Raw genomic sequence first — 24,964 nt, 5'->3', positions numbered from 1 at the left:
ACTGGGAATGGGAATGGGAAGGACTTCGGAGGAGTTCGGGAACGCGAATGCCTCGCGGAGTAAATGTCAGTCCGGAGAGGCCGGGATAATGAGACGAGTGAGGAAGGAGATGTTACCCACCGTGGGTCTGCTGAGAGCTCGAGAGTGTGAGAAAATACGGGAAGTATTTCCAAAAATACTCAGGCCAGGAATTAACATCTGTGTGGTTGTGGCTCTGCCGCAGGAACAGTGCAGAGGACAACAGTCCCCAAGTGCCTTTCTCTTTCTGAGCCCTTTGCTTTGTTTAACTCCTACTTTTAAGTAATGGGAAGTAGGAATTCATTTTGGAGGGGCTTTAAAAAACGTAAAAATGACATATTGAAGTGAGATGTGTAGGCAGTGTGTGAGAGAGATTGTTTCCTCCTGAAAGATCAGGAACGCAGGAGCTTATTTAAAATAAAAAATTTTTAAAAAATCACAAAAACCCTCAAAGCAAACGTTTGGAGTAGAGTTTCAGAAAGCAGCTGGAAGGAGCACTGTGGGCTGGGCTGCTGAACCTGCCTTCCCTACCCAGAAGCCCCATTGGTGCTCCTTCAGTTGCTGTTACTGATGGACCTGTGTCTCACCTGGTTTTTGAAAGATCTCTTTTTTTAAAAGATAATGGAGTCTCTGTGACCTTGATAGGCAAAGTGCATAACTGTGTTACTGTGAGAAGACTTTTCATACCATCAGACCTCATTCCGTGAAGCTTCACTAAAGCTTGGTCTTACTCCTCCTGTTCATATCTGACACAAAGGTCAGATTATTCCCTTCCCCCAGCTACCCTGTACCTGGACTCTGCACCTTTCCCAGATTTCCATAGACCAACCAGTTCCAAGCCTCCAGCCACCCTTCAGGAGCTGATTCCCAGAGCTCCCTGTTCTTCCTGCCCAGCTCTGAACTCCTGGGTTTGCTTGTGACTCTCACGAGATGGTGCCCAGCTCTGGACATGGGGCTGGGCTGGGATGTGGTGCCAAGGGGAGGGAAGGTGCCTCAGGGATCTGCCAAGAACTGCTCTCACACATCTGTGTGAGAGTTGTCTTCTCCTTCTCCCACTGCAACCAAGTGATATCATTGATCGTGTTTCATCTTAACCCTCTCTGCTGTTTGTATTCTCTATTTGTACATTTTAGTTTGGACCTGCACATGATCATTTTAGATTTGTCAAGATCTTTTGAAAGCCCAGTTCAACCCATGGCCCTCCAGCCTTCCCAGTTTCACATCTTAGATTTAGAAGGTCCTCAAGCTGTACAACAGATGAAAGATTTAAAGCACTGAATTGGGTTGGACTTTGATCAAATCCTCTTCTGACCCTTTCTGTTGCATCCTTGCAGTCTGACAGTGAAACCACCCAGAACCATTCTTCAGATTAAGCTCCCCCAATATCTGTGAACCTCTCAGTCATGTCAGTTAAACAATATTTCTTTAGATGTTTGTACAAATGTTCTGGGACAGCATCAGGAGTCTTGTAAAAGCTATGAGGTGTGACATCTCTTATCCATGAGGCCTGCTGCCTTGGCATGAAAACATTCTCTGAGTTCTTGTCTAATATGTTTTCCTCTAAGAAGGATCATCTTTTATAAATAATGTGACTTTTCAGTTATAAATTCTGAACTATTTTACATCATCTTTATACAAACTTGAATCTGATTTTTGAAATTTGATACTGAAGATTTGAAACCAACAGTCCAGAGACAGCCTTCTTTTGTGTTCTGTTGGTTTTGAACTAAATAAGAAGCTCACTTTTGATAGAGTCCAAAACTGACTATGATCTTGCTTTGCAGCTGGAATTATCTCTCTTCTGGATGAAGAAGAGCCACAGCTCAAGGTAAGCTCTTACATCTGAGAGCAAACAGCAGCAAATGCATTATGTTGAGAGCTTAAAATCAAAAAGGAGTGGATCTTGATAATTAATGGTTGGACAGCAACAGGTGGGCATCAAATTGTATCCAGCCTGCAAGCTGAAAGAAAAGGCTTAAGTAGCAGGATAACAGATGGCAAACTTCCTTGTTTTGAACATGGATCAAAACAGAACTTCAAATGTAAAATCTCTGTTCATCAAAGCTCCCAGCTCTCTGATGGTGACGGTGCTTTGTTACTTAAAATTGTTCCAGAGACTGCATTTAGACTCTGTAAAATTCAAAGCTGAAGAACATCTAGAGTTTTTAGCGTAGTTTTAGCAATGTAGAACAAAATCACAGTTAAAGTTTTCACTTGGAAAAAAAAATCACAGTAGTAGCATGAAAAGAAAACAGCAGCAGAAACTTTACAGCATATGAATCCACAGAACAGCAAACCCACAGAAGGGTGTTGTGTTAATGGTTACCAGTTACTTGAACAGTTAAGGTGGCCCGTTTTAGGAGGGGGAGATGTACCTTGTAAGTTGGTAATCGACTAAATGATTTTTTTGGATAAGACACAGGTGGTGCTGGGTCCAAATGAGCCCTGCTTTTACAAGTGGGTTGATTCCAGTCTGGATACTGTTTGCCTGCTAAAGTACTGTGTCCCTATAAATAAATAGAGTTGGCTGGCATGGAGCACACAAAGATTGTCACAAAGACTTTGAAAACTTTGCATTTCAAGAAATTTCACCTGTCAGTTGCTTTAGCCAGTCATTCATCACAGAGGGACCGTGGGAAGGAATGCCAGGGCTGCCTTACCTGTTAAATGAACAGCCCTTTATTTGGAAAGGACTTGCAAAGATCTTTTAAAATAGAATTTGCTGTTGAAATAGGTCAGTGTTTATGATATCCATCTTAGGGGGTACTTAATTTTTACTGGGGAAAGGTGGTAAATGCATTTTTAATGTAATAAAACTTTTTTTTTTTTGGTAGGAGTTTGCTCTTCACAAGTTGAATGCTGTTGTCAATGACTTCTGGGCAGAAATCTCTGAGTCAGTGGACAAAATGTAAGAGAAAACACTTAATACTTTGGGGTGTGCTGCTTAAAAAGAACATGAGAGATAAAAAGTGGGTGTAGTTCTGTTTGCTTGACACTGGCTAGTACAGCATCTAGCTCCATATTTCCTGGAAAGCACTAAGGTGTGTGGATGTGGGGTTGGAGCTGTAGTCCCAAAGATGGAAGTTTGGTCAAGCTTGTACTTGTGTGATGTTGCCTTAAAGAGATCTGAGTACACAGAGCTGATGTTCTTCTCTCTCGTCTCTGCAGTGAAGTTCTCTATGAAGACGAGGGCTTTCGGAGCCGGCAGTTTGCTGCTCTCGTGGCTTCTAAAGTGTTTTACCACCTGGGAGCTTTTGAGGAGTCTCTGAACTATGCCCTGGGAGCAGGTGACCTCTTCAATGTCAACGACAACTCCGAATATGTGGAGACCATCATTGGTAAGCAACTGTTGCTGTGAAAGAAAAGCTGTTACATTTCCAAAGCTACTGTAACTTTGAGGGCTTATTTGATTTAGCTGCTTTTCTCTATATCCCTCTTGCTGTCCTTCTGTTCGTTTAAACTGATGCTGCAGCTGATTTTACCCATTTTATTTGTACTTTTTTTCTCCTGCTTTGCAATTCTGTAATGGAACTGACTTAGGAGTTATGGCATTTTTTCCCTATTCTTAACCTGTGTTTTATAGCGAATTCCTAGTAGAAAAATTGCTTTGGTTGTTTATTGTCCTTTCTGTCATTTGTGTGCTGATGTTATTATCAGTTTCAGCATAACTTTGGAAAGAATTGACTAGTAGGCGTAGCTGCACACCTAACTGAGCGGGACAGTTGTTTTTATCCACCTTTAACCAGATAGCAAGTCAGCTTTTGAATGCATGTATAATTTGAATGCCTGTTAAAAGTCTAGTCTGCTGGTGTCACTTGTCTTATATAGGATTTGATGGACTAGGGCTGGCTCTCAGTCTCCCCAGCCAATGCCTACAGTGGAACTAGGAAGTCTCCTACTGCTGTTTCCTCATTTAAGATATCGTGACACTTGAACAATGGTCATATCCTTGTTTTCATTTTTAAATGAGAGTTTGTTAGGAGATAAAAGGAATACCTTACACTACTATTTGTATATGACTACACAGGTAGTTCTTGTGCCTCACCTTTGTGAAGTTTCCCATATGCTCTCTTTGCTGGTAGAACGTGTAAAAAACTTCACCTGTAAAAAACTGCAAAACTCTAAGAAGTTGACTTTTCCCCCCATATTTGTTCATTATTTCTTCAGCAAAATGTATTGACCATTACACCAAGCAGTGTGTGGAGAATGCGGAGCTGCCGGAAGGGGAGAAGAAACCTGTGGATGAGAGGCTGGAAGGGATAGTGAACAAAATGTTCCAGCGGTGCCTGGATGACCACAAGTACAAGCAGGCCATTGGCATTGCCCTGGAGACCCGCAGGCTGGACGTCTTCGAGAAAACCATCCTTGAGTCGGTACGTACCAGGGACAGGAGGTGCCTGTGGCTAGGCCAGGTATGGATCTGGAAGTGAAGTGCAAGATCCATGTTGCTGTGGAACTTGCCCTGTTTTGTATGAACAGAATAAAAGATAAAACTCAGAGATGTTCAGTTCAGCATGGTCATGGAAGGCAGAGCCACTCAGGGCTGTCAAGTAGAGAGAGACTCCTTACCTTTAAGAAATCCTTGAACTACAAGTTGCTGAGAGAATATTCCCAGGAAGCTTGGTTGTATGCCCTCTTCTTAAGGTATTCCTTGTCAGCTACTGGCAGAGATATGATACTGGACTAAGCAGACCTGGCATAATGTAAGAACAGCTCTTTTATTTAGTTGTACCTGTCATCTGCTGTAATTCACTGTGGGAAGGGATCCTTAGGGCTGGGTAAGTGATTGATTAATGGCAAGCAAAACAAAAAATTTCAAGTAGTTGGATGAGCTGCTCCAATTTTCAGTAAGTGGCTGTGTGCAGTCTTGGCTTTCCCTGACTCCAAGGCAGAACAGCCTGACTTTATCGTCTTCCACTGAGGTTTTAAGGTAAGTCATGCTACTATCAGTGGCAGTAAGAGAAGCACACCTGTAGTCATTTGCAGCAGCTTAGCAGTTGTGTACTGTCTTGTTATGCTGCAGTGTCTTGGTCATATGCCAGACACTTAGTTTAAATCCTTTAAATTTTACCATTTTTCAGTTTACAGCTTTCCCATATGTTTGGGTGTATCCCATTTCCATATATGAGAATGATAATCACAAGGCATTCATCTTGCTTTCTCTATTCTCTTCATTGTCCTATGCATTTACTAACTTAACTACCCATTATAAATCCCTCATTTTGAATTACCTTTCTGGAGTCCAGTAACCAAATCCGTTTCAGGCTCCAGCAAGAAATAAGTGTGTTGGGGATCTTTTCTTGGTGCGTGGTTTGTTTTGCTGGCGTTTTATGTTAGTGCAGTGAATCTCACTGCATTCAAAACTGAGTGTTAGAACAAGAAGGGTGAAGAAGGGGAAGTAGGTGTTAAACTTTTAAATTAATCTCTTGCATGTTTTGGCTGCTGAATTAAATATTGGTCCTGTATGTTTTTGGCAGTGTTTTTTCTTTAAACTGCAATACACCTGCATATAATGTTTTCTGAAAATGGGAGAAGAAACTGTGAAGATTTATATGCATATGTGTTGTCTCTGCTTTATAAAATAGAAAAAGGGGTAGCTTTGTTTTAATTTCTAAATCCTGCTTGTCAGTCCAAACCCAGACTTGATATCCCTGAATTTTATTTCAGAATGATGTTCCTGGGATGCTGGCCTACAGCTTGAAGCTCTGCATGTCCTTGATGCAGAATAAACAGTTCCGCAATAAAGTCTTGAGGGTTCTGGTTAAAATCTACATGAACCTGGAGAAACCAGACTTCATCAATGTGTGCCAGGTAAACTTCTCAGACTTGTGTTTAAAGATAATAGAAAGTAACTCTTCTGTAGATGTATTTGACTTGGAATTTACTTGCTCTCTGTTTTTTGTTCAGTTAAATTAAATATCATGTAGTGGTTTTGTGCTTCCAACATATATCAAAGGGAGACCAAGGTGAAAAAGAGATGTAAATATTGCACATTTGGTCAATTTATGGGGAATGTGTTCAAAGGCAGTTTGAGGACATAGACAACTCTGACAGAATATTTTAAGCCGATGTACAGAGTATCAGATGGTAGGTTCACAGCTTGGAATTTTATTTATTCCTCCCAAGAACATTTCCAGTACTTTGTTTTTTTGGTAAGCCATTGTCTGAGAGTGTTTAGACAAACAGTTATGAAGTTTCTCAGGTGTTCTCAGGTCTTTGCCAATCTTGCTATGTGCGTGTGACTCAGCCACATGCATGTGACTCAGCCTGTTTCATTTTATTGGAGACATCCCTACAAAATGACTGATGCTTCTTCAATGTGATTTTGAAATTTGCATTTAGTAGAACAACACTGTCAGTTTTCAAAGATAAAGCTGCTGACGTAGGAAGGTTTGAATGATGTGTCTTGAATTTGTAGTATTTGGTCTTGTTTTTCAACTGACCTATGAAAACTCTTCAAAATTTTCTATTGTCTCGTATAAGAGAGAAGTTTTCTTTCTTTGAAGGGGTGTTCTGTGGAAGCAGCAGATGAGGGATTTGGAGTGTGGCCTTGGGTGCTGTTGCTTTTTCATTCTGAAATATCTAATGTCTCCTGAATTTTATTTTTTTTTTTGTTCTTCCCTTTCTCCTACTCAGTGCCTGATATTCCTGGATGACCCACAGGCTGTGAGCGACATCTTGGAAAAGCTGGTGAAGGATGACAACCTTCTCATGGCCTACCAGATTTGCTTTGATCTGTATGAAAGTGCTAGCCAGCAGTTCCTGTCCTCTGTCATCCAGAATCTCCGCACAGTTGGCACTCCCATTGCCTCCGTGCCTGGATCCACCAACACCGGCACCATCCCTGGGTCGGAGAAAGACAGGTGGGGAGATAGTGCAGGGATCAGGTTGGATACAGACAGTCTTTGATAGTGTGTGATGGAGAATCCTGCCTGGATCAAGGCTGATTAAATAAAAGGTTTTATGCAGCTGTGAGGAAGTGGATATAAATGCTTTTGAATCACTGACACGGGCATAGCAAGCATTTTCCTCCCTTTTCCAGTGAAATAAAGGCACAGAGTAATTTATGTCAGCCTGTGAAGCATTAGAACAAGTTGCTAACGACAGCTTAGTATGCTTCATTTCCCTGCCAGCACTCTGGGATCCATGCTAATAGTGAGGAGCTCAAAGCTTCTGGGCGAGGCTGTAATTATCCTTGCTGCCTTGTTTGTTGACCTTGTTTTCTCACCTGTCTCTGCTTCTTCATTCCCTACAAGCATGTCTATTTTTGTTGTCTCTATGTATGGAATAATAGAGTAGGATTTTCCAGGCCTTTGTCTTCAAGTTCTCCGAAAATTGAACTGGGAGGAGTTTTCTGTTCAGCAGCGACCTCCAGACAGTCAGCCCTTGTCCTTTCAGAGTCCTGTTTCCAGCCATGATCTCCAAATCCCAGGCTACTCTTTCAGGACAGTGTTCAGCTGTAATTATAGTTCCTGATGAGTTACAAGTGATGAACTGGGTTGCATTTCTCATTTTTGTTTTATTTCAGTGATACTATGGAAGCAGAAGAGAAGCCAGGAAGCACTTGTGCAGCAGGGAAGTGTGCGGAAATTGTAAGTGCCATTTCCAAAGTACATTCCTTGCTTAATTTTTCTTATGTGTTCTCTTTGAATCCCAAGGGTTGCTGAACTGGTTTGGCTAATAAAGAGTGGACTTCCTTTTCTGTCTTGCTTGGAGACAAGGTGACAGATAATCTCTGAGAACCCAATATCTGACAGTCCAGCAGTTCAGATACTGAAAGCTGGGCAAGAGTGGGAAATGGGCAGAGTTCAGTGGGAATTACTGAGATCTGAAAAAGGGGACAGAAGAATCTGGCTCATGTGTTTGCTTTTTGCTGATATTTCATTCCAAAATTCATTCATTCCAAAAGAAAAGGCCTGAAATTTAACTGCTGCTGAGAACTTTAGGAAGTGAATTAGCTCGATGAGTTTTTTTCCTTTGCCTTCAGAAATCCAGCTGTAGTTCTGGCTGGATACAACTGATGCTGTTCTGCAGGAATGGCAGGAGGGGATGCTGATGTAACATAGTTTCTTGTCCATGAAGTGGTAAAGTTGCCTCTGGCCTCTGTGGTGCTGGGCCATTAGGTTGCAGTATTTTTGTTGAGTTTCTTTTCCCAAGTATTGGAGAAAGTGAGTTCACTTTTAACATGCACATGTGGTTGCATTTCAGCATGTAGAATAGCTAATGCAGTTCTGACACTTCCAATGCTGAGGAAAATAAATGCTACTAGAGAGGAAAGTAGAACTCAAGACAAGGTTTTTTTTCCTTCTTTTTCCCTGTGGTGCATGTTTGCAAACGAGACTTGGGAATCTTTGAGAGATTCTTGCAGATCACCTAAAAATTAATTAAGGGCAAACAGAAGTGTTTTCTTCAAATTATATTTCCCAAGGAGAATAAAAGGGGTTGAATTTCTTGCCTCATCAAGGAACCCGTAAAACAGTGCTTTCAGGCAGGATCGATTTCTGCTGCATTGGCTTTGCTGACTGTGCCAAAGGACAAGGACACAAAAACGATCTGTGTGGTCAGAAATATTCTTGAGCTTAATCTTCCATAATTCAGAATGCTGACTACAAAGAAATAATTGAGGGAATTAGTTTAAGGGCTGAACTACTTATGCTTGGCTGGTCTCTGACCAGCTAATGTCAGTACAAAGAGCTGTGGTGTACTTTTCACCCTGCTCAGGAACTTCAGTTTCCACAGATTAATTTCCAACTGTTCCATCATGAGGAAGGAGGAGACTTTCTCTAAGAGCTGTTGAAGATTTGATGTATTAGAGATTCCTCCTAATTCTAGTAGCTGTTGTTCTAAATGAAACCTGTAGCTCACAAGAATGATGCTGCAGCTCCTTGCAGACCCTGACTAAAGGGTCATGCAAAGTGTTGTAGCTTTGTGGCCCTCTCCACTAAAGCTTCCATGGAAATATAGGTTCACATTTGTGAAAGGGGTTGCCTTTTGCAGGAGACTCATTGTGTCTGTAAGGCCAAACAGCAGCTTGGAGAATGTCAGATGTCACTCATATCCTTTTGCTTCTAATGACAGAACACATTTCTTTTTGGAGAGTCTCTTTTCCCACCTGCACTGTTGTGTACAGAGGGACTTGATTATCTACGAGGTTTGGGCTAATGCCTCAAGGACAGAAACATCTTTTTAGACCTAAAACCTGACAGATTTTGGAACATGGTGATGGGAACATACCAGACTGACTTCTCATGAATTGTTTTTTAAAAGACCTGTAGTTGGGTCTCATGGATTTTTTTTTTCTTCTTTTTGCTTGTATGTGAAGAATCCAGAGCCTAAGGACCAGATCTCAAAAATGATTAAAATTTTAAGTGGGGAAATGGCCATTGAGTTACATCTGCAGTTTTTAATACGAAACAACAATACAGACCTCATGATCCTCAAAAACACAAAGGTAAGAGGCTTTGTCTTGCATTCATCCTGTGTTTGTTTTGACCATGTTGCTGTTATTTTACAACATTGTCTTATGTTTCAGCACGACCTCCTTGGGTTTTGTGGATACAAATATGTGTTTTAGTAATTTTAAACTTGAATTTGTGAGGCTGAAGAGCTGGTTGCACCCAAAGAAAGCCATATAATCAGATTGTTTCAGCTTACAGCTAGTATGATCTAATGACAGGCTGCTATTAGCATGTTGATTTTTTAAAATTTATTTTTCTGATAGAAACTAATCTTTTCCTGACCACTTTTTTTGGTGGGTTCATTTTTCATCCGTTCAGTAAGATGGGCAAAACTCACTTTCCAGCTCCATGTCTGATCCATTGCAAATGCTGCTGGCTGGGAGGAAAGGGAGGGAGTCAGCCAGGACTGTAAGTTACAGGTGTCTTGGTTGAGGTGTTACGTGGGCTTAAACCTACAGCTTGGCTAAAAGAATTCTGATATGTGCTAAGAGACCAATTTTTCCATGTTGGAGACAAAACCGGTCAGATACTGTAATGTAGGCAGTGCTAGTGAATTGAGTAACTGATTTGGTTTTGGAAGATGTTACTCAAGGGTGGGATAATGAAAACTTACAGGTAAATTAGATTCTCTTAATCTAAATGATTATTAGAAACCATAGGAGAAGTTTTTTATATGTGAAATAAGATGCACATCATCGGTAACAGTGTTGGGGGTTGCTTGTTAGTGTGTTCATCTATTTCGGGAGGCACTTCAAACGTATTGGAAAATCTTTTCCATCTACTGGTTAAGTGCTCAGGAGTGATCATACACAGTGTTCTGGGAATGGCTTGAAAACATCAGCAGCACACTCTGCAGTGCTCAGTTCTGGGAAACAGAAAGGGGGGATTCTCCGGTTAAGTTGCAATTGAAATAATCACATCTCTGACAGAAACTCATAGAAAGGATTGTTTTGCATGGGAAGGATGGGTTGAGGATATATTAAAGTGCATTAACAATCTATTAACTGATTAAAGGGAAATTGCTGGTTAAATTGAGGGTCATTGCAATCCATTTTTCTGGTGTACTGGCAGGCATGTTAAGCGACCTGAAGCATATCTTTTGCTGACTGGTAATACTGATTGTTCTTGTTCTTTCAGGATGCAGTGCGGAATTCCGTGTGTCATACAGCAACTGTTATAGCAAACTCCTTTATGCATTGTGGGACAACCAGTGACCAGTTCCTTAGGTAAATCTATGGCAAGGAAGCTCCAGTGTCATTCAGAGGTGTTTGGACAACATTGTTGCCCTGCTTAATTTGATACTTCCAAAACTGGGACTGCAGAAGTCTAATGGTCTTAGAGAATTGTTTCTTTTTCTCTGTACTCACAAACTGGCTTTATTGGACTGCTAACCATATGAACAGTTGGAGGGTGGAGATCTGGAACTTCTTTCTGTTTACCAACTGGAGAATTTCTGAGATCATGTGTCTTTTTTTGGTAGAGACTGACAGTGCTGAATGACTCTTGGAAGGGAAATATCGGGGCTGACCTTACAAGGGACTTGAGGAAAGCTCCAGAAGCTGCTACAGTTTCTCTCAGAGAGTTGGGCTGCCTATTGAGCAGTTGTTCTCCATGCCATCAATATCACTCATATCTAGAAGCTTGACTAAAACCAGGCAAAAATCAGAGCTGATGAAGGGGAGAGAGGTATAAAGTGGGGATGTGATTAACCCACTTTCCTTCTGGAGCTACTTTCTGATTTGAAAGCAGGCATCAGTGCTCTGAAACCCTGCTTACAGGATGAGGAACAGGCTGTGTGAAAAACTCTGTATAACCTTTCTCTTTTCACCTTCTAGAGACAATTTGGAGTGGCTGGCCAGGGCCACTAACTGGGCTAAGTTTACTGCTACTGCCAGCTTGGGTGTTATACACAAGGTAACCCTCCATTCAGTTCTCTCTGCTCAGTATAAATACTTGACTTGTGAACACTGAAAATGTGGAAATGGGGATTCTGAACGGTGCCTTCAGTGTACGTGGCACAGCAATAACATGTTTTGAGTCTTTGCACTAAAAATCTGTGCTTATATTATGTCATCTGATATCCAAATAGAATTAATGGCTTGTTTTGTCGAGAATCAAAAAGGTGTAGGATAACATGGCTCAAGGAGAGAGTCTTATTCCTAGCTCTTCTCTTCTTTTGTGAGTTGAAAGATTCAGTAGTTTCTTGCTATTAAAATTGCATTTATGTATTTCTTAAGTTTTTTGGGGGATTTTGGGACATACCAAAGTCTTTACTGCAGTAAGCTTCACTAAGGTTGAATGGTGACCCAAGTAGTGGTCATTTGCTTCAAATTGATTCACGGAGAGGGTATATTTAAAGCATTTTTGAAATAACAAGAAGTCTTTGTAATTGTTTTGTGTGCCTCAGCCCTCATTAAAGTGCCCTAGTGAATGAATTGGTGTAGCTTCAGGCCCAGTGTGTCCTGGTTTAGACCAGTGACCAAGTGATTGGTGAATACTCGTGTACTGTGGTTACTGGCAGTCCAGTACAGAGGGATTCTTTGCTGATTGTTCAGCACTGAAACACTGATTCTTGTGGAGAAAGTAATGGCTACAACATGTTTTCTCCTGATGTGTTTAGATATTATCGTGAAGTGTTTTTTTCACCTTTCACTTCCCATTGTCTTTCCTTCCTACTGGACATACAGGGTCATGAGAAAGAAGCATTACAGCTAATGGCAACTTACCTGCCCAAGGACACCTCTCCAGGGTCAGCCTACCAGGAAGGTGGAGGTCTCTATGCCTTGGGTCTCATCCATGCTAACCATGGTGGGGACATCATTGACTACTTGCTGAACCAGCTGAAGAATGCCAGTAATGATGTATGTGCCAGGTTCAGTAATGAGCCTTTGTTTTGTTGGGAATGTGCACAAGAGTGCTGGCTGGTTTAGAAATGGGGAGTAGAGGTAATTAAGACCGTGTTAGTAATGTGGTACTTAGACCTTCTCTGAGCCTTAAAGATTGGATTGGATTAAAGGATGGTTTTCACAACCTATTGCTTGACGTTTAGGAAAGATTTCTAGGAAATTCTTATATATTTGACAGTGACTGTAGCTTCATCATATTTACTACTTATTATATCTACTTTGTTTTGCTAGTGGACCTGCAGTATTCGGGTGCTTTTACTACTTAAGGCTTAGCTGTCAAGGAAATAAGCCACAAAATGTTTCTGCTGCCCTGCAGTTTTAATGCATCTTGTACAATAAGTGTTTTACTTCACCACTTGACTGTTTGTAGACTTCTACAAAAAATATCTTTTTAAGTTGGGAATAGATCATTGTCCCAGCATGTTCCCTTCTTCTCTTTGTGGAATTTCGAATTACTTTTTTTTAAATTCTGTGAACAAATCCCTCTTGTCTTATTGCAAATGTACTGCCTTTCCTGTATCCGTTGTTGGAACAAAAGAGGTTATAGACTGTTTAAGTGGGTGCTGATTTACCTTTCTACTTAAAAGCTATAACTAGCCAGCTGTTTTTACACATGGCACAGATTTATGGCTTTACATAAATCACTCAGTGGGAAAAAAGACCTTGAAGTTACTAGAAGGTCTCCAGTGCTATGTGTAAAGTTTGTGATACTCGTTTATGGGCTTTTGAACCTCTGTTTCTATTCTATTTTCTGCCTCTTTCATGGGACCTACTGCTTAAAACAGTGAAAGTGGTATTTATAGCAGGTCAAGAGATCAGTTTGGGTGGCGTGGGGATGAAAGTTTGCAGCAGTAAATGGAAAGATGTCTACTTCAGCTGAAGCCATATTGCTCCCTGTCGTGTGATGACTGAACTTGCATATGCTTCTCTAGATCGTGCGACACGGTGGCAGCCTGGGTCTGGGTCTGGCTGCCATGGGGACAGCACGTCAAGATGTGTATGATTTGCTGAAAACAAATCTATACCAGGATGATGCAGTGACAGGTAAATGTTCTGCTTTCAAAGCAAATAACCATCTGAGGCCTTATCAGGCATCTGGGTCTTTTTGGTGGTGGTTTTTTCCTCCCCCCACCCTGGTTTTCTGCTAGCAACATAGATTGTTTCTAGCTGTGTTTTATTTACTAACCTTTTCCTGATCAGCATGGTTCTTTAGTTATGTGTCAGTCATGTTCAAAGGTCCTGTCAGGACTGGTCTGTGGCACTACGCCCAGTATTGATAAGACATGCTAGGTCTTTAAGCGGTCCATTACTTTGCTCTATTCTTTCCTTTGTCACATGCTTTTTATTTAGTGTGCCTGATCTCCAGAGCCATGTGCTTTTTTTGGGCTGAGAGACAGACTTGGAGAAGCTTGTGGCAGCTAGTATTGCATTGGTAGGGACTCACAGGAAAATGATCTCAGCATCTCTTGGCCCAAGTAAGAGATAACTGAACTTGGTAGGGAAGAGCACTAAATTGTGGCTGGCAGGTCATTACAAGCACATTTGGCTGTGAATAATGGAGTTACTGGGCAAGGTGGTGTCCATAAGCAATCGGTTGGCCTACATCTTGTGGTTCTCTAGATCCAATATTTACTACTTTTGGGAACAGAGTTGGTTTGATTTTTTTGCTTTTCTGTGCTTTGCAGGTGAGGCAGCTGGCCTGGCACTGGGGTTGGTTATGTTGGGATCTAAAAATGCCCAGGCTATTGAGGACATGGTCGGCTATGCACAGGAAACCCAGCACGAAAAGATCCTGCGAGGCCTCGCCGTTGGGATTGCTCTGGTCATGTACGGGAGGATGGAGGAGGCAGATGCTCTCATTGAGAGTCTCTGCAGAGATAAGGCAAGTTGAACTGGGACTCAATCACTGAATCTTTGTTACATCTTTCTCTCCATTTGTGAAATCTCCAGCTACAGTGAGTTGGCTGTTTTGAGCTTTAGAAGTTCATACGTAAGTCTGAAGTGGGGCTGTTTCACGAGTTGCTTCACTTTGATGAAAAATACAAGAACAACAGAGCCTATTTGTGTATTTCTTTAGCCTCATGCTTGGTCTTCATCGTGCTGTGAGCAGCAGCAAGGAGACATAATGGTTAAAAACTGATGAGGGTTGCTGTGGGTGGCTCTAGTAGTGGTCAACAGCAGATAGCAAGTAAAAAGCAGAATGACACAACTGCCATATACTCCTTGGCAGCCTGTGGCATAGTCCCCCTGACAACTCTGCTTTGGTGACTGTCCCTTTACTCATCCCAGATAAACAATTAAGCAGTGATGCTACCTGTTTGCAGATTCCAGGCCCAAGAGTAGAACAGATTTAAGGTCAGAATTACTGTCACCGTTTGGATGGATGTTGAATATTGATGCTTTCTCTTCCAGGATCCGATTCTCCGTCGTTCTGGCATGTACACTGTAGCTATGGCATACTGTGGCTCGGGGAACAACAAGGCCATCAGACGCCTACTGCATGTGGCTGTAAGTACTGAGGGCTTAGGAGCACATAGGGAGAAATTTGTGGTGAGAAAGTAAGCACGTCACTTTGACAGGCTTTGTGTCTGCAGTGTTAATATTCTGGTCTAGATCAGAGATTGGGAAGTGATGAAAACTTTTCATAGTACAATGACTAAAAGAAAGCTTTTCATAGTACTATGAGTAGAACTAACAGGGCCTTCCAACATTAGGACAAGTAGACTTTCAGCAAGAGAATATTCAGCCTAGTATCACAGAAAAGGAACCTATTAAAATAATAAAACATGAACCTAAAGCAGTTGGTAAGAGGCTTGCGGTGAATAGTCTGTGTAATGATGGGCTGGAGAAAAATACAATTTAATCTGTAAAAGATGAGGTCTGTCTGCTCTTTGATCAGCTTACAGTCAGTGTGTGAACAAGAATAAGGCTGTTGCAGCTAAGGCTGTACATGATTGTTAACTAACTTTCTCTGTAATCCTTTTTTCTTGAATAACTGCCACCTGACCTGAAATGTTGCAGAGTCCTCAAGTGTTATAACTATATTGTGAATGTCCTGTTTTCCCTTTTGTAGGTGAGTGATGTGAATGATGACGTGAGGCGGGCAGCTGTGGAGTCACTTGGTTTCATTCTGTTCAGGTACAGTATCTTCCTTGGTCACTTCTACAGCCTTCAGTTTGATGTCTGTTACTTCTTCAGGAAATGTGTGCTACTGCTTTCATAAAATGACTCAATTGCTAACTGATTGAGTGTTGAAAAGTTAAAAAACTGAGAGAGAATAAAACTTGGTTCAGAATTAGAAACCTTCCTTAATGTTCAGCAGATGCTTAATGAGTCTTTCTGTTGGTTTCCAGATTTATGGCTTAATTGTCTGAACAGAGTTAGATGAAGCTGACAAATAGAATGAAAAATTAATATTTATAGGATTGAGAGTTAATGAAGAATTAAATATATCATGCTTGTGCCAGGCCTCTTGAAGGCAGCAGTACTCAGACAAATATATCTGCCTAATGGCCATCTAAAATGTTCCTGGAGGTTGTGACTTCAGGTAAAAAAACCTGAAGAAGGACATTGAAATAGATTTTGGTTTTTAAGTTTCCACTGGTAAACCCTGACAGGTTACTGGGATTACATTGAAATGTGAGCCCATCGTGAATCAGTCACAATGTTTGCTTTGGTTCTCTAAAGTGAAATCTGTTGCTGAAGTAGTATTTTGTACTGCTGTACAGTTCCCTAGCTAAGGGGCATTTGAGGTGGATTTTTTGTTTTTTTTAATTAGGTTGGGGAATTGGAAGGCTCCCCAAGGACTACACCTTCATCTGTTAATACAGTAATCTGTGTAATCCGAGCACTGAGCCAAACTGCAGCCTTTGAGGGTGTCTGAGAAGAGGTGGTGCATCCTTGGGTCCACACTTGTAATTTAAGAATCTGTGTTCACATCTCTGTGTTAGTGGCTGTCCTTAAAAGCAGGATGAGAGGTTCTTAAAGATGGGATTAAAAATCTGGGCTACTGATGTGAGAGGTCAATTTGTCATTTACCATTTGTTCCTCATGTAGAAGTGACTGTATCATCCCATTTTATCTGAAGGATAATCTGGCAGCAATGGGATGTGGTTTACAAACAGGATGGATTCTCTCTGTGGGCAGCAGGCGTCTCCCCAGCGCTTCTGCTCTGTTGTTTCCGATGAGCACAGCTTGTTCTGGGCTACACAGCAACCTCTGCCTCTCCTGAAGCCAAGGGGTCTGTTTAACTGACTTCTGCATCTGTGTACAGAATGAAAATTCCATGCAGGCCTTCCATAGTTTCAGGCATCTTTTTTCCAAACAGGTTGTGACAAAGCCCTTTTGATCTCAGATTTCAGTATAATTTTTCTTTTCAACAAATGAAAACCATAGTTGGACATCAGTAGCTCCTACCAAAATGAGAAGGTTTCAAGGCTCTGAGCTAAACCATTTACCGTGTGCTGGCATCTGGTTGGAGCAACATAGTTCAGGACATATTCTCTCCATATCCAGCAATGAGAAAATGAGGAAAATGAGTGCCATCATCTTTGACTCTTTCACCTGCTCTGCAGTGGTTAAGATATTATCCTACCTCTTCCCTTCCCTTTCTGGAGAGGTGCAGTCCAACACCTACCTGTACAGTAGGGAGGAGCATTTCCTTGTGAATTCCAGTGCCCACCTTACTTGGTAGCCAAGGACTAAAACTTTTTAGCTGATTATTACTGGCAAAAGGTTTGGGTCAGGCTGTTGTAGTTGCCAACACTTTTCACTCGATGACTTGCACAACATACATGATGAGTTGTTTGCTTTAAGACACTGCTCTGGAGGGAGCCCTTGGCTTGTCTAGCTCAGACCCCTGCATTCCCATGCAATGATGGAAGGGATTTTCTGCTCAGACAGCCCCACAGAGCACCCCTGGCATTACTCTCTCTAGTTGTAAACCAAAAGCTGTATTTCAGTTCCTGGAAAGAAGTGTCTGTCTGCGTGGAGATCTGGGTGCTGGTTTTACAGTCACCTTTCCTGTTTGCTGAAACTGCAAGTTGGTACTAACTGTGCTCTGGTCCAGCTCAACACTGCAGGTGTGCAGAGACATAAAGAACAAGTGATTGTGAGTCAGATTTCATTACTGAAGTGACACTTCTTTCTTAGTACTGTTGTTTGTTGAAGTCTAACTGCATTTGCTTGTCTTAAAGGCCACTAATACAGCATTGAATACTGTCAGCAGTCAGTTATTTGTCAACTGCTGGGTATACAAAGCTTTTGAATGAAGTGTTTTGTGATGGGAGGTGAGCAGGTCTGTGATGCAGTGGGCTAAGCCCCAGAAATTTATCTTCTTGTAGATGAAGAAACATGGCTGGAGCTCCTGTGAGAAGAGTTCTCATTGAATTCTTTGTATGTGGTTACAGAAAGGGAACTGTGAAGTCAGGATTGAAATAAGAGAATAAATTTGTTTAATGCATTCTAAGTTTTTCTTTGGGAATTCATGGCATTAGTGCAGGGTTGAACATGCTGGAGCTGTGAGTTCATCTGCTGGGTTGTACACTACAGCAGCAGGAGTAGCTCAGACTTGTCCTTCTGTCTGTTCCTCCTATAGGAATAATAAAATCCATGTAAGGGTGGAGGTTACCCAGTCAGAGAGTGGTAATTTCCTTAAAGCACCATTGATTGAACATGACAGAACTACAGCCCACAAACTCACTTTGTGGCATAAGTACCTAGTTGTTTTTTTCTCCTGCAGTTACAACTATCTGTGAATAAATGTTCTTCCTCTTGGATTTGAACTAAAAGTGTTGTAAGCATCACAAACCCGCTATTTTTAGGTAATACATTTGCATAGCAGAACATTCTGTAAGGCTTTGCTGTCCTTGTTTACTTCTGTGAGTCTTCCTTGCTAGCACATACATACAACCCTGTGTACATTCAAGAGCACATCTTGACTTTTATGGCTACAGTTAATGAAAACAGCACAATATCAGAGTAAAACGTGGTAGAACATAACACAGTAAAACATGGCATTTAATTTTTAGAGCAACAAGGTTTTGCTTGAACTTGAAGACCAACTTTTTGATATTTTTTAAGCATGGAAATTTTTTTTTCTCATGCTTTGAATTACTGGAAAAATCCCCAAAAGAATATGTGTGGCTTCTTCATTATTCAAAATTCATGAATCAAGGTTTAGATTGGATGTTCTAGTCCAAGTTTTTAAATTTTACGTAAAAACTACAAGCTTAAATTTTCTAGTGTGTTATGAAAGATACCAAATTACCCAGTTACAGCTTGGTGTAAACATGAAAAGTTGGTGAAATTCTTGCTTCTGCAACAGCATCAGTGGCTGTGTTTGCTCAGCAGTTCCTCTGGTACTTAGAGGGTCAGCCATGTAAGGAACACTTGATGTGCTCTGGGCATTGCTCAGAACATGAACTATGCTGCAAGACTTAAGAAAGGTTTAGGAGAGCAGGGGTTAGTGCTGCTGTACCAGTTACACTCTGGGATGTTGGCTGCACGCTTGCCTGGCTGTGGGAATGTCTGCAGGCAGGTCACCCAAGACAGCAGAGCAGTATCAATCATACTGCTTGAGTTTCAGAATACATTGCAGGGTCCTGTTCATATAGTACAAAAGTTACCTTCCTTGGCCTTTTCCTGGGCTCCCCAAAGCTTTCCAGGGAACCCTGTAGGTAGAAATGAACCTTGACCAGCGGTGGTGTTGCTGCCAATTCTTGGTGTTAATTGTTTAGAAGCAGTCGGTGGGTTCAGACTGGGGATGGAAAACACAGCTTGCTGGCTATAGGATTTGGTGTGGCTTTTTCCCCCCTTGGCTTAGTGCCAAACAAAAATTAGGCACTAGTTATATATTTTGCAACAGATCATTTTCATGCCGCTGTATTAAATTATCAGAAAATACTCTGGTGCAAGGGAATTGTTTCGAAGTCTCCTCCTCCTTTCTTCCTCTTCCCAACTAACAAGACAGTCAAAATAGTACAGCATAAAGACCTCTGACTTTACATCTTCCCTCTTTTAAAAATGGCCACTTCTTACAGGAAACACTTCAAAGTAAAATGTTATTGTAAAATGGTAGAGAGGCATGAGTAAAGCTTGAGATGTTTGGAGCTTGCAGGGTGGATGCAGGGCTGGACAAGAAGCTGTATTGTGAAACAGCAAGCAGAAAAGTGATGTGTTGACTTGGCTACTGTAATGTGTTTCTGTTTTCCCAGTCCTGATCCTTTTGCCAGTGATCATAGATGACAAATTTACCTTATTGTTGATATTTATATATTGTTCCTTTTTTCTGCTGAAGTGGTTTATAAAATATTTGTGGCTACTGGAAAACAGCATTTAAGGTGCTCGTGATTTCTGGTCAGCTTTTTTTTTAAGACTATTATGATGAGATGGAAAACATGATAAATTTAAGTGTTTTGCTTTTTAGAAATGGAAACAATTATTTTTATCTTAATTTTTACCACTTTATATCATGAGTTGATCTTTGTTGATATGGCAGAGTGAGATGTGATTAGTTTATGTAGTCAGCTTTATTTTTATGTTGTTAGAGCAGTGCTGCAGTGTATCTAAACACTTTAGTTTGTATACAAAATGAGGAGGTAAATGTTTTATGGATAGAACAAATCTGATTTGCGAGAAAGCCTCAATGTGGGATGCACCAGTGCTTCAAAGCACGAACTATAAAAGTTTAATGCTCTCATAGGAGTTGTGAAGTCCAGGGGAGTGAGAGTCATGGGGAAGTAGGACTTAAGTTGTAGGATGCTGCTTTTGCCATGGTGCAGTATTGTTGGGAAAAGCCTAAGGGCAGGAGAGGGAACAATGCAGCCCCTAGAGATTCCCAAAAGGAAGGTGTAGTCTCAACTGATAAGTGTAGACTATCCAAACATGGAGAACTCTGCATGGCTCGTGTTCAGTTTGTCATTTTAGGATGATGCAAGTGAAATAATAATGTTTCCTGCTTTTGTATTCTTTGTGTTTACATAGCCTTTGGTATTTTAACACTATATATTTGTTTTAAGACAAACAGATCAGATACACTTGGATTTTATTCCAGGAAGACTTGGACAGTTTGTTTTCTTTAACTCCTCTGGCCTGCCTTTATCCAGATGGCAGAGGATCTGGGTAACTGAGTATGAGGCTGACAGTCACTCTAATGTGATCTCTACCAGTGACTTCTTCAGTGTTTTAATTGTGAAGAAGAGGAATTTAGTGAAACATACCTGCTTGTTAATTCTTGCATAGGAAAGCTTAAAAGGGTTTTGTTTACTCTTCAACCCATTTTATCTTTGTCTTATTCAGTCTTCCTGGGAGAGGAGAATGAGAGTCCCTTTCAGTGAAAGGGAAGTAACAGAAATCTTATTATAATCAGAAGAAACCACAGACTTTCAATTAAGTCTTTTTGGTTTGAAAAAGCCTTTAGCTGCAGGTCTGAAACTGGAAACAAAGCTGTGTGTCTTTACTGACCAAACTGGAACATGTTGGAGAAGTCTCTTGGCATCTGGCAAAATTAATCAACTTCTAATGAGAATTATAACTGTACATTCAGATTGCACAAATACATTCATTGTTTCAAGGAATACAGTATGACATCTTGCATTGGTTCTTCCCCTGCCATTGTTTTCTCTTTGTTCTAGACTACTTATATGCATGAGATTTTATTTACTTTGGAATGTAGGACTCAGAGCCTTTTATCACTTGAGAGCTTTTGAAAATCTCAGAAGTGTTTCAACTTCCTCCTATAAACTGGAATGTCTACACAGATAAGTAAATTAATGATTGGTGCAAACCTGACATAGTTCCTTCAGCTCAGCTCGTACCCTACTGAAAACTCCAAAGTTAATCCTTCAGGAAGTTGCTTGCTCCATAAGGCCTAAAATAGTGCCTATAATAAACCTATAAGCTTCTATATAAAGATTTCAGATCACTGAATCACAATGTGCATGAGAAGAGAGAGAGAAACCAATCTACTATGTTCTCCCACTCTAATTGCAGAAAAATATTTTCCTTCTCTAGGACTGTACACACAAAGGTTTTCTAACTGGCTAACTGGACATATTAAGCAGTGAGAATTATAACTAATTTGGTTGTTTGACCAAGTCCTTGAATTTGCTTTAAAACTACCGTTCAGTAACTGAACTTTCAAATTAAGTAATCAAAAATGCTGAGATTCTTTGAGCCTTTAAATGAAGCTGACTAATTATTTTTTTATGGCAAAAACTTCCTGTTGGATTTTTAGGGAATACTGATATGTGTCTTGCAGAATAAAGGGCTCATTTGTTGTGTGGGGTTTAATGAATTTGAAAATGAGTTGTCAGTACCTGTGTAGGGCATTTGTAAAGAGGAAGAAGCTCCTAATTTTTAAGAGCATGACGTTGTTTTTCAGAGATTGGAAAGGACCTTGATACCTGGATGCAAGGAATCTGAGCTGTGGCATGTGTTGACATGAATGATTAAAAATAAGAGTAAAAACGGACACTTTAGCAAGCTGTCTTTCCTATTTTTGTACCTAGCTTCCCATTTTAAAATGAAAAGGCTTCCTCTTCTTCTCTGCAGGGCAAAACTCTTCTTTTTCCGTTGGAGAAAACAGCGTGTCTCCTGGGAATGGACACTGATAGTAAACACCATGGTGTCATGCCCAAGCAAAATTATGGGAGTTGCTTCTCTCCTGACTATTGTTTTTGCCATGTTGATGGTTGCCTAGAGAGGCAAACGGGTAGTGAAACAAAGGCAGGCTTCTTAGCAGTTGTATGTAGGCATCTTTATCAATATGAAGAAAGAAATCTAATGCTCCCTGGTAATATTAAGTCAGTGCTGAGAATTGGCCAGAACTCCGGGACTCCTGGCTCCAGCTTGGAAGACAGAAAGCCGGAAGAGCTCTGGCAAGTGCCCTGTTCCTTGGGCTTCAGTGCCCCACGTTGTTCAGTTGTGCCTTTATGAGGTTTACGGTCCTTACCTTACTTTGCTTTTAAGTCTGATGTTACATACAGCAGCCTAGAAAAAGATTTAGGAGAGTAATGCCTTTGCTTTCTTATACCAGCTTGCACCGATACGGATTTTTCCGCAATAGGAAAACAGTGTAGAAAAACAACACTTTCTGTGAAGCACTATAAAAAAATCAGACGTGCCTCTTGTGTGCTGGTGAACAGCTTTATGGCATCAGCCTCTCTTCTCAGTGCCTTGACTTCTGCTTGACACTGGGGTTTTTTAACTGTGTTTGCATTTGAAAATTGATAGTAGTATGGCCTAATGTGATATGGTTAGGAAGAGTTTTACTCTTGGAGGATGTAAGATAAGTGATTAATACATTTTTCTAGATGCCTGTAAGTTTTCTGATAGAATCTGAACTAAAGGCTTGCAGCATACAGAACCCAAGATGGTTTAGTACTGGCTTCGTGAAATGCATTTTCTACCACTTTTGAGATTAGCTGAATTTCTTGCTTCTCTCTTTCTCAGGGTAATTAAAGGCTGGGATTTTGTTTGGTTGCCTTTGCTTGGTTTTTTTTGATTGGTTGCTTTGGTGAGAGTTTTGTGTTTGGTTTTTTGTTGATTTTTGGTTTTGTTTAGTTTTTTTAAGATAATCCTTTCATTTGCATTTCAAGGCACTTATTCTATTAGTCTTTGAACTCCATTATTTTCCTCTCTGCAAGACTGCTGAGTCCTTATGTCCATGACTGTGCTGTAATTTTTAATTACATAGACAGCCAGAACATTGACTAAGTATCTCCTAATGTATTTTAAATAATTAAACAACAACAAAAACAGAGTACTTGTCCACCGTTCTTCTAAATTGTGTTCCTTCCCGTAGTGCTTGGATGTTGCAGATCAGCTTTGACTTTTGTTTGTCTGGCTTTTCTGTAGTTTAAAAAGAAATTAAATATGCCAGATAAAAGTTTTTGTGATAATGAGAAAAGTTGAACAAGGTAACTGTGTAAGTTATGGAGTGTATAGAGGCCACAGAGCTGGCCAGGTGGTTGACTTGGCATGGGCCAGATTCTGAAAGAATTGGGAGCATTTTGCTCCCAGAAAAGGAATCCCTTTTTGTTTCTTTTGTCTTAAATGGGAATTTCTCCTGTAAAAATGTCCTTGTGTTGTACTACCAAGTGACTGCAAAGCTTATTTCTATTATTATTTAGGCTGCTATCTTTATGAAAGAAGCTAGAAGTTATAAGAATACTCTCACTTCACAGCCAGTATGTAAAAATATATTTTACAAATTTGTGTTACCTAAAGATGGTGCTTTAGTCCTGAGCCGCTTGCCTCGCTTGTCGATACCACACAAAGTGTTGTCCTTAGTTACCATACAACAAACTTGTGCTTTCTTACAGTAGCTTGCAGTGACTCTGATTTTGTCTTGCTAATGAAGGTGACGTCTCTGTTCAGATCTGTTCTTGTAGAAACAGTTGCTAAAACAAGATCTCTGCCATGCTTTATTTTCTTGTTTCTTAGTTGTGCATCTCTCTTCCTCTTTCTTTTTGCTCTGTCCTTCTGCTTTCTAAGGCTGTTACCTGAAGTCTCAGCTTGTTTGCTTTGTCCGTGGACAATGTCTTCTTACACTTAGTGTGTTAATTGGAATGTTCTTGCATTCTTGCTGATGTGTTTCTGTCTATGGAGAAATTTCCTTTCTCTGTTGGAAGACTGGGTTTTTGATTAGTCACTTGTCCTTTTACTTGAGGTTTATTGTTGCTGACTAAATTCAGTAACTGGAACATGTTGAGCTTCTATTTACAGTTACTAGAATTGAGAAGTCAGTATACTGGCTTGAGGAGATACATCTTTGTTGGGTGAGACTTCTTCAAGGTTTATTTCCTGTTTGTGGAGTCTAAGCACTGATTACAGAGGGTCCTTGAAATTGTTCTCTGTGGGACATTAAGGGCAAATTGCTCCTCATGTAAGACAGATTGCAGACTGACAGCTGTACAAGAACAGGGTCAAACAGAAGAGAACTAAGTTACCACTTTCTTTTTTCTAGATGCTGTGAGGCAGCTGTCATGTTTCTTCTGGAAAGGGAAAAATTAAGTTTTTGCTGAAATTAGATGTTTGTTGCCTGCTATATGAACATTTTTTGTTTAATTAATGTGGATTTTTTTAAGTATCAAGGAAGTTTTCAAAGATGACTTCTTACTCTCTGACTGCTGGGCAATAACCCCTCAAGAACTGTACTGTACCTGTTTGCCTCTTGGTGTTATTCCTCAGGAAGGCTGGGTCCTGCATTGCAAATGATGCTTTTAAGTTTTTTTGCTGTGATCACTCTGTGCATGGATGTGGTCCCACCTTTACCTGGTCTCAGAGCACCTGCTCTAAGTTAAATAAGGCACTGGTCTGTGATGTTTTCAGCTATGTAGCTGGAAGTTTTGGAGGGTTTGGTGATTTTTTGATGCTACTCCCTCCCTGTTTGAGCTTCAAAGTAATCTAGGTCTTATCAAAAGCTTTTGATTCTCAAACATTTTTAAGAGTAGGTATCTTTCATAGCTATAGCAGTCCATCAGTTCTGGTTTTTAAATACAGAATCCTCCTAAACAAATTTTGGTTGCTTAAAGAGGAGTGAGAGCAGTTAGAGCTTTTTCTGACTTAAATGGCTACTGA

At 40.6% G+C, this 24,964-nt stretch overlaps 1 protein-coding gene across 1 annotated transcript in view; it reads left to right on the top strand.

Moving 5' to 3' along the window:
- The first annotated feature begins 1,782 nt into the window (after positions 1-1,782).
- Positions 1,783-24,964, top strand: part of PSMD1 (proteasome 26S subunit, non-ATPase 1) — a 69,539-nt gene continuing 46,357 nt past the window's right edge. The window contains exons 1-15 of the mRNA XM_029960761.1: positions 1,783-1,846; positions 2,853-2,926; positions 3,187-3,356; positions 4,186-4,391; positions 5,686-5,829; positions 6,655-6,881; positions 7,547-7,610; positions 9,341-9,469; positions 10,614-10,702; positions 11,312-11,390; positions 12,164-12,337; positions 13,315-13,426; positions 14,068-14,264; positions 14,795-14,890; positions 15,456-15,520. Of these exons, the coding sequence (XP_029816621.1) occupies positions 4,290-4,391; positions 5,686-5,829; positions 6,655-6,881; positions 7,547-7,610; positions 9,341-9,469; positions 10,614-10,702; positions 11,312-11,390; positions 12,164-12,337; positions 13,315-13,426; positions 14,068-14,264; positions 14,795-14,890; positions 15,456-15,520 (1,478 nt within the window). The 5' untranslated portion in view covers positions 1,783-1,846; positions 2,853-2,926; positions 3,187-3,356; positions 4,186-4,289. The remainder of the gene's footprint in view (positions 1,847-2,852; positions 2,927-3,186; positions 3,357-4,185; positions 4,392-5,685; positions 5,830-6,654; positions 6,882-7,546; positions 7,611-9,340; positions 9,470-10,613; positions 10,703-11,311; positions 11,391-12,163; positions 12,338-13,314; positions 13,427-14,067; positions 14,265-14,794; positions 14,891-15,455; positions 15,521-24,964) is intronic.

This window comes from Manacus vitellinus, unplaced genomic scaffold, assembly GCF_001715985.3.
Source record: "Manacus vitellinus isolate BGI_N305 unplaced genomic scaffold, ASM171598v3 scaffold_29_pilon, whole genome shotgun sequence".
Classification (NCBI taxonomy): domain Eukaryota; kingdom Metazoa; phylum Chordata; class Aves; order Passeriformes; family Pipridae; genus Manacus; species Manacus vitellinus.
This window is presented reverse-complemented; position numbering and strand designations above follow the sequence as displayed.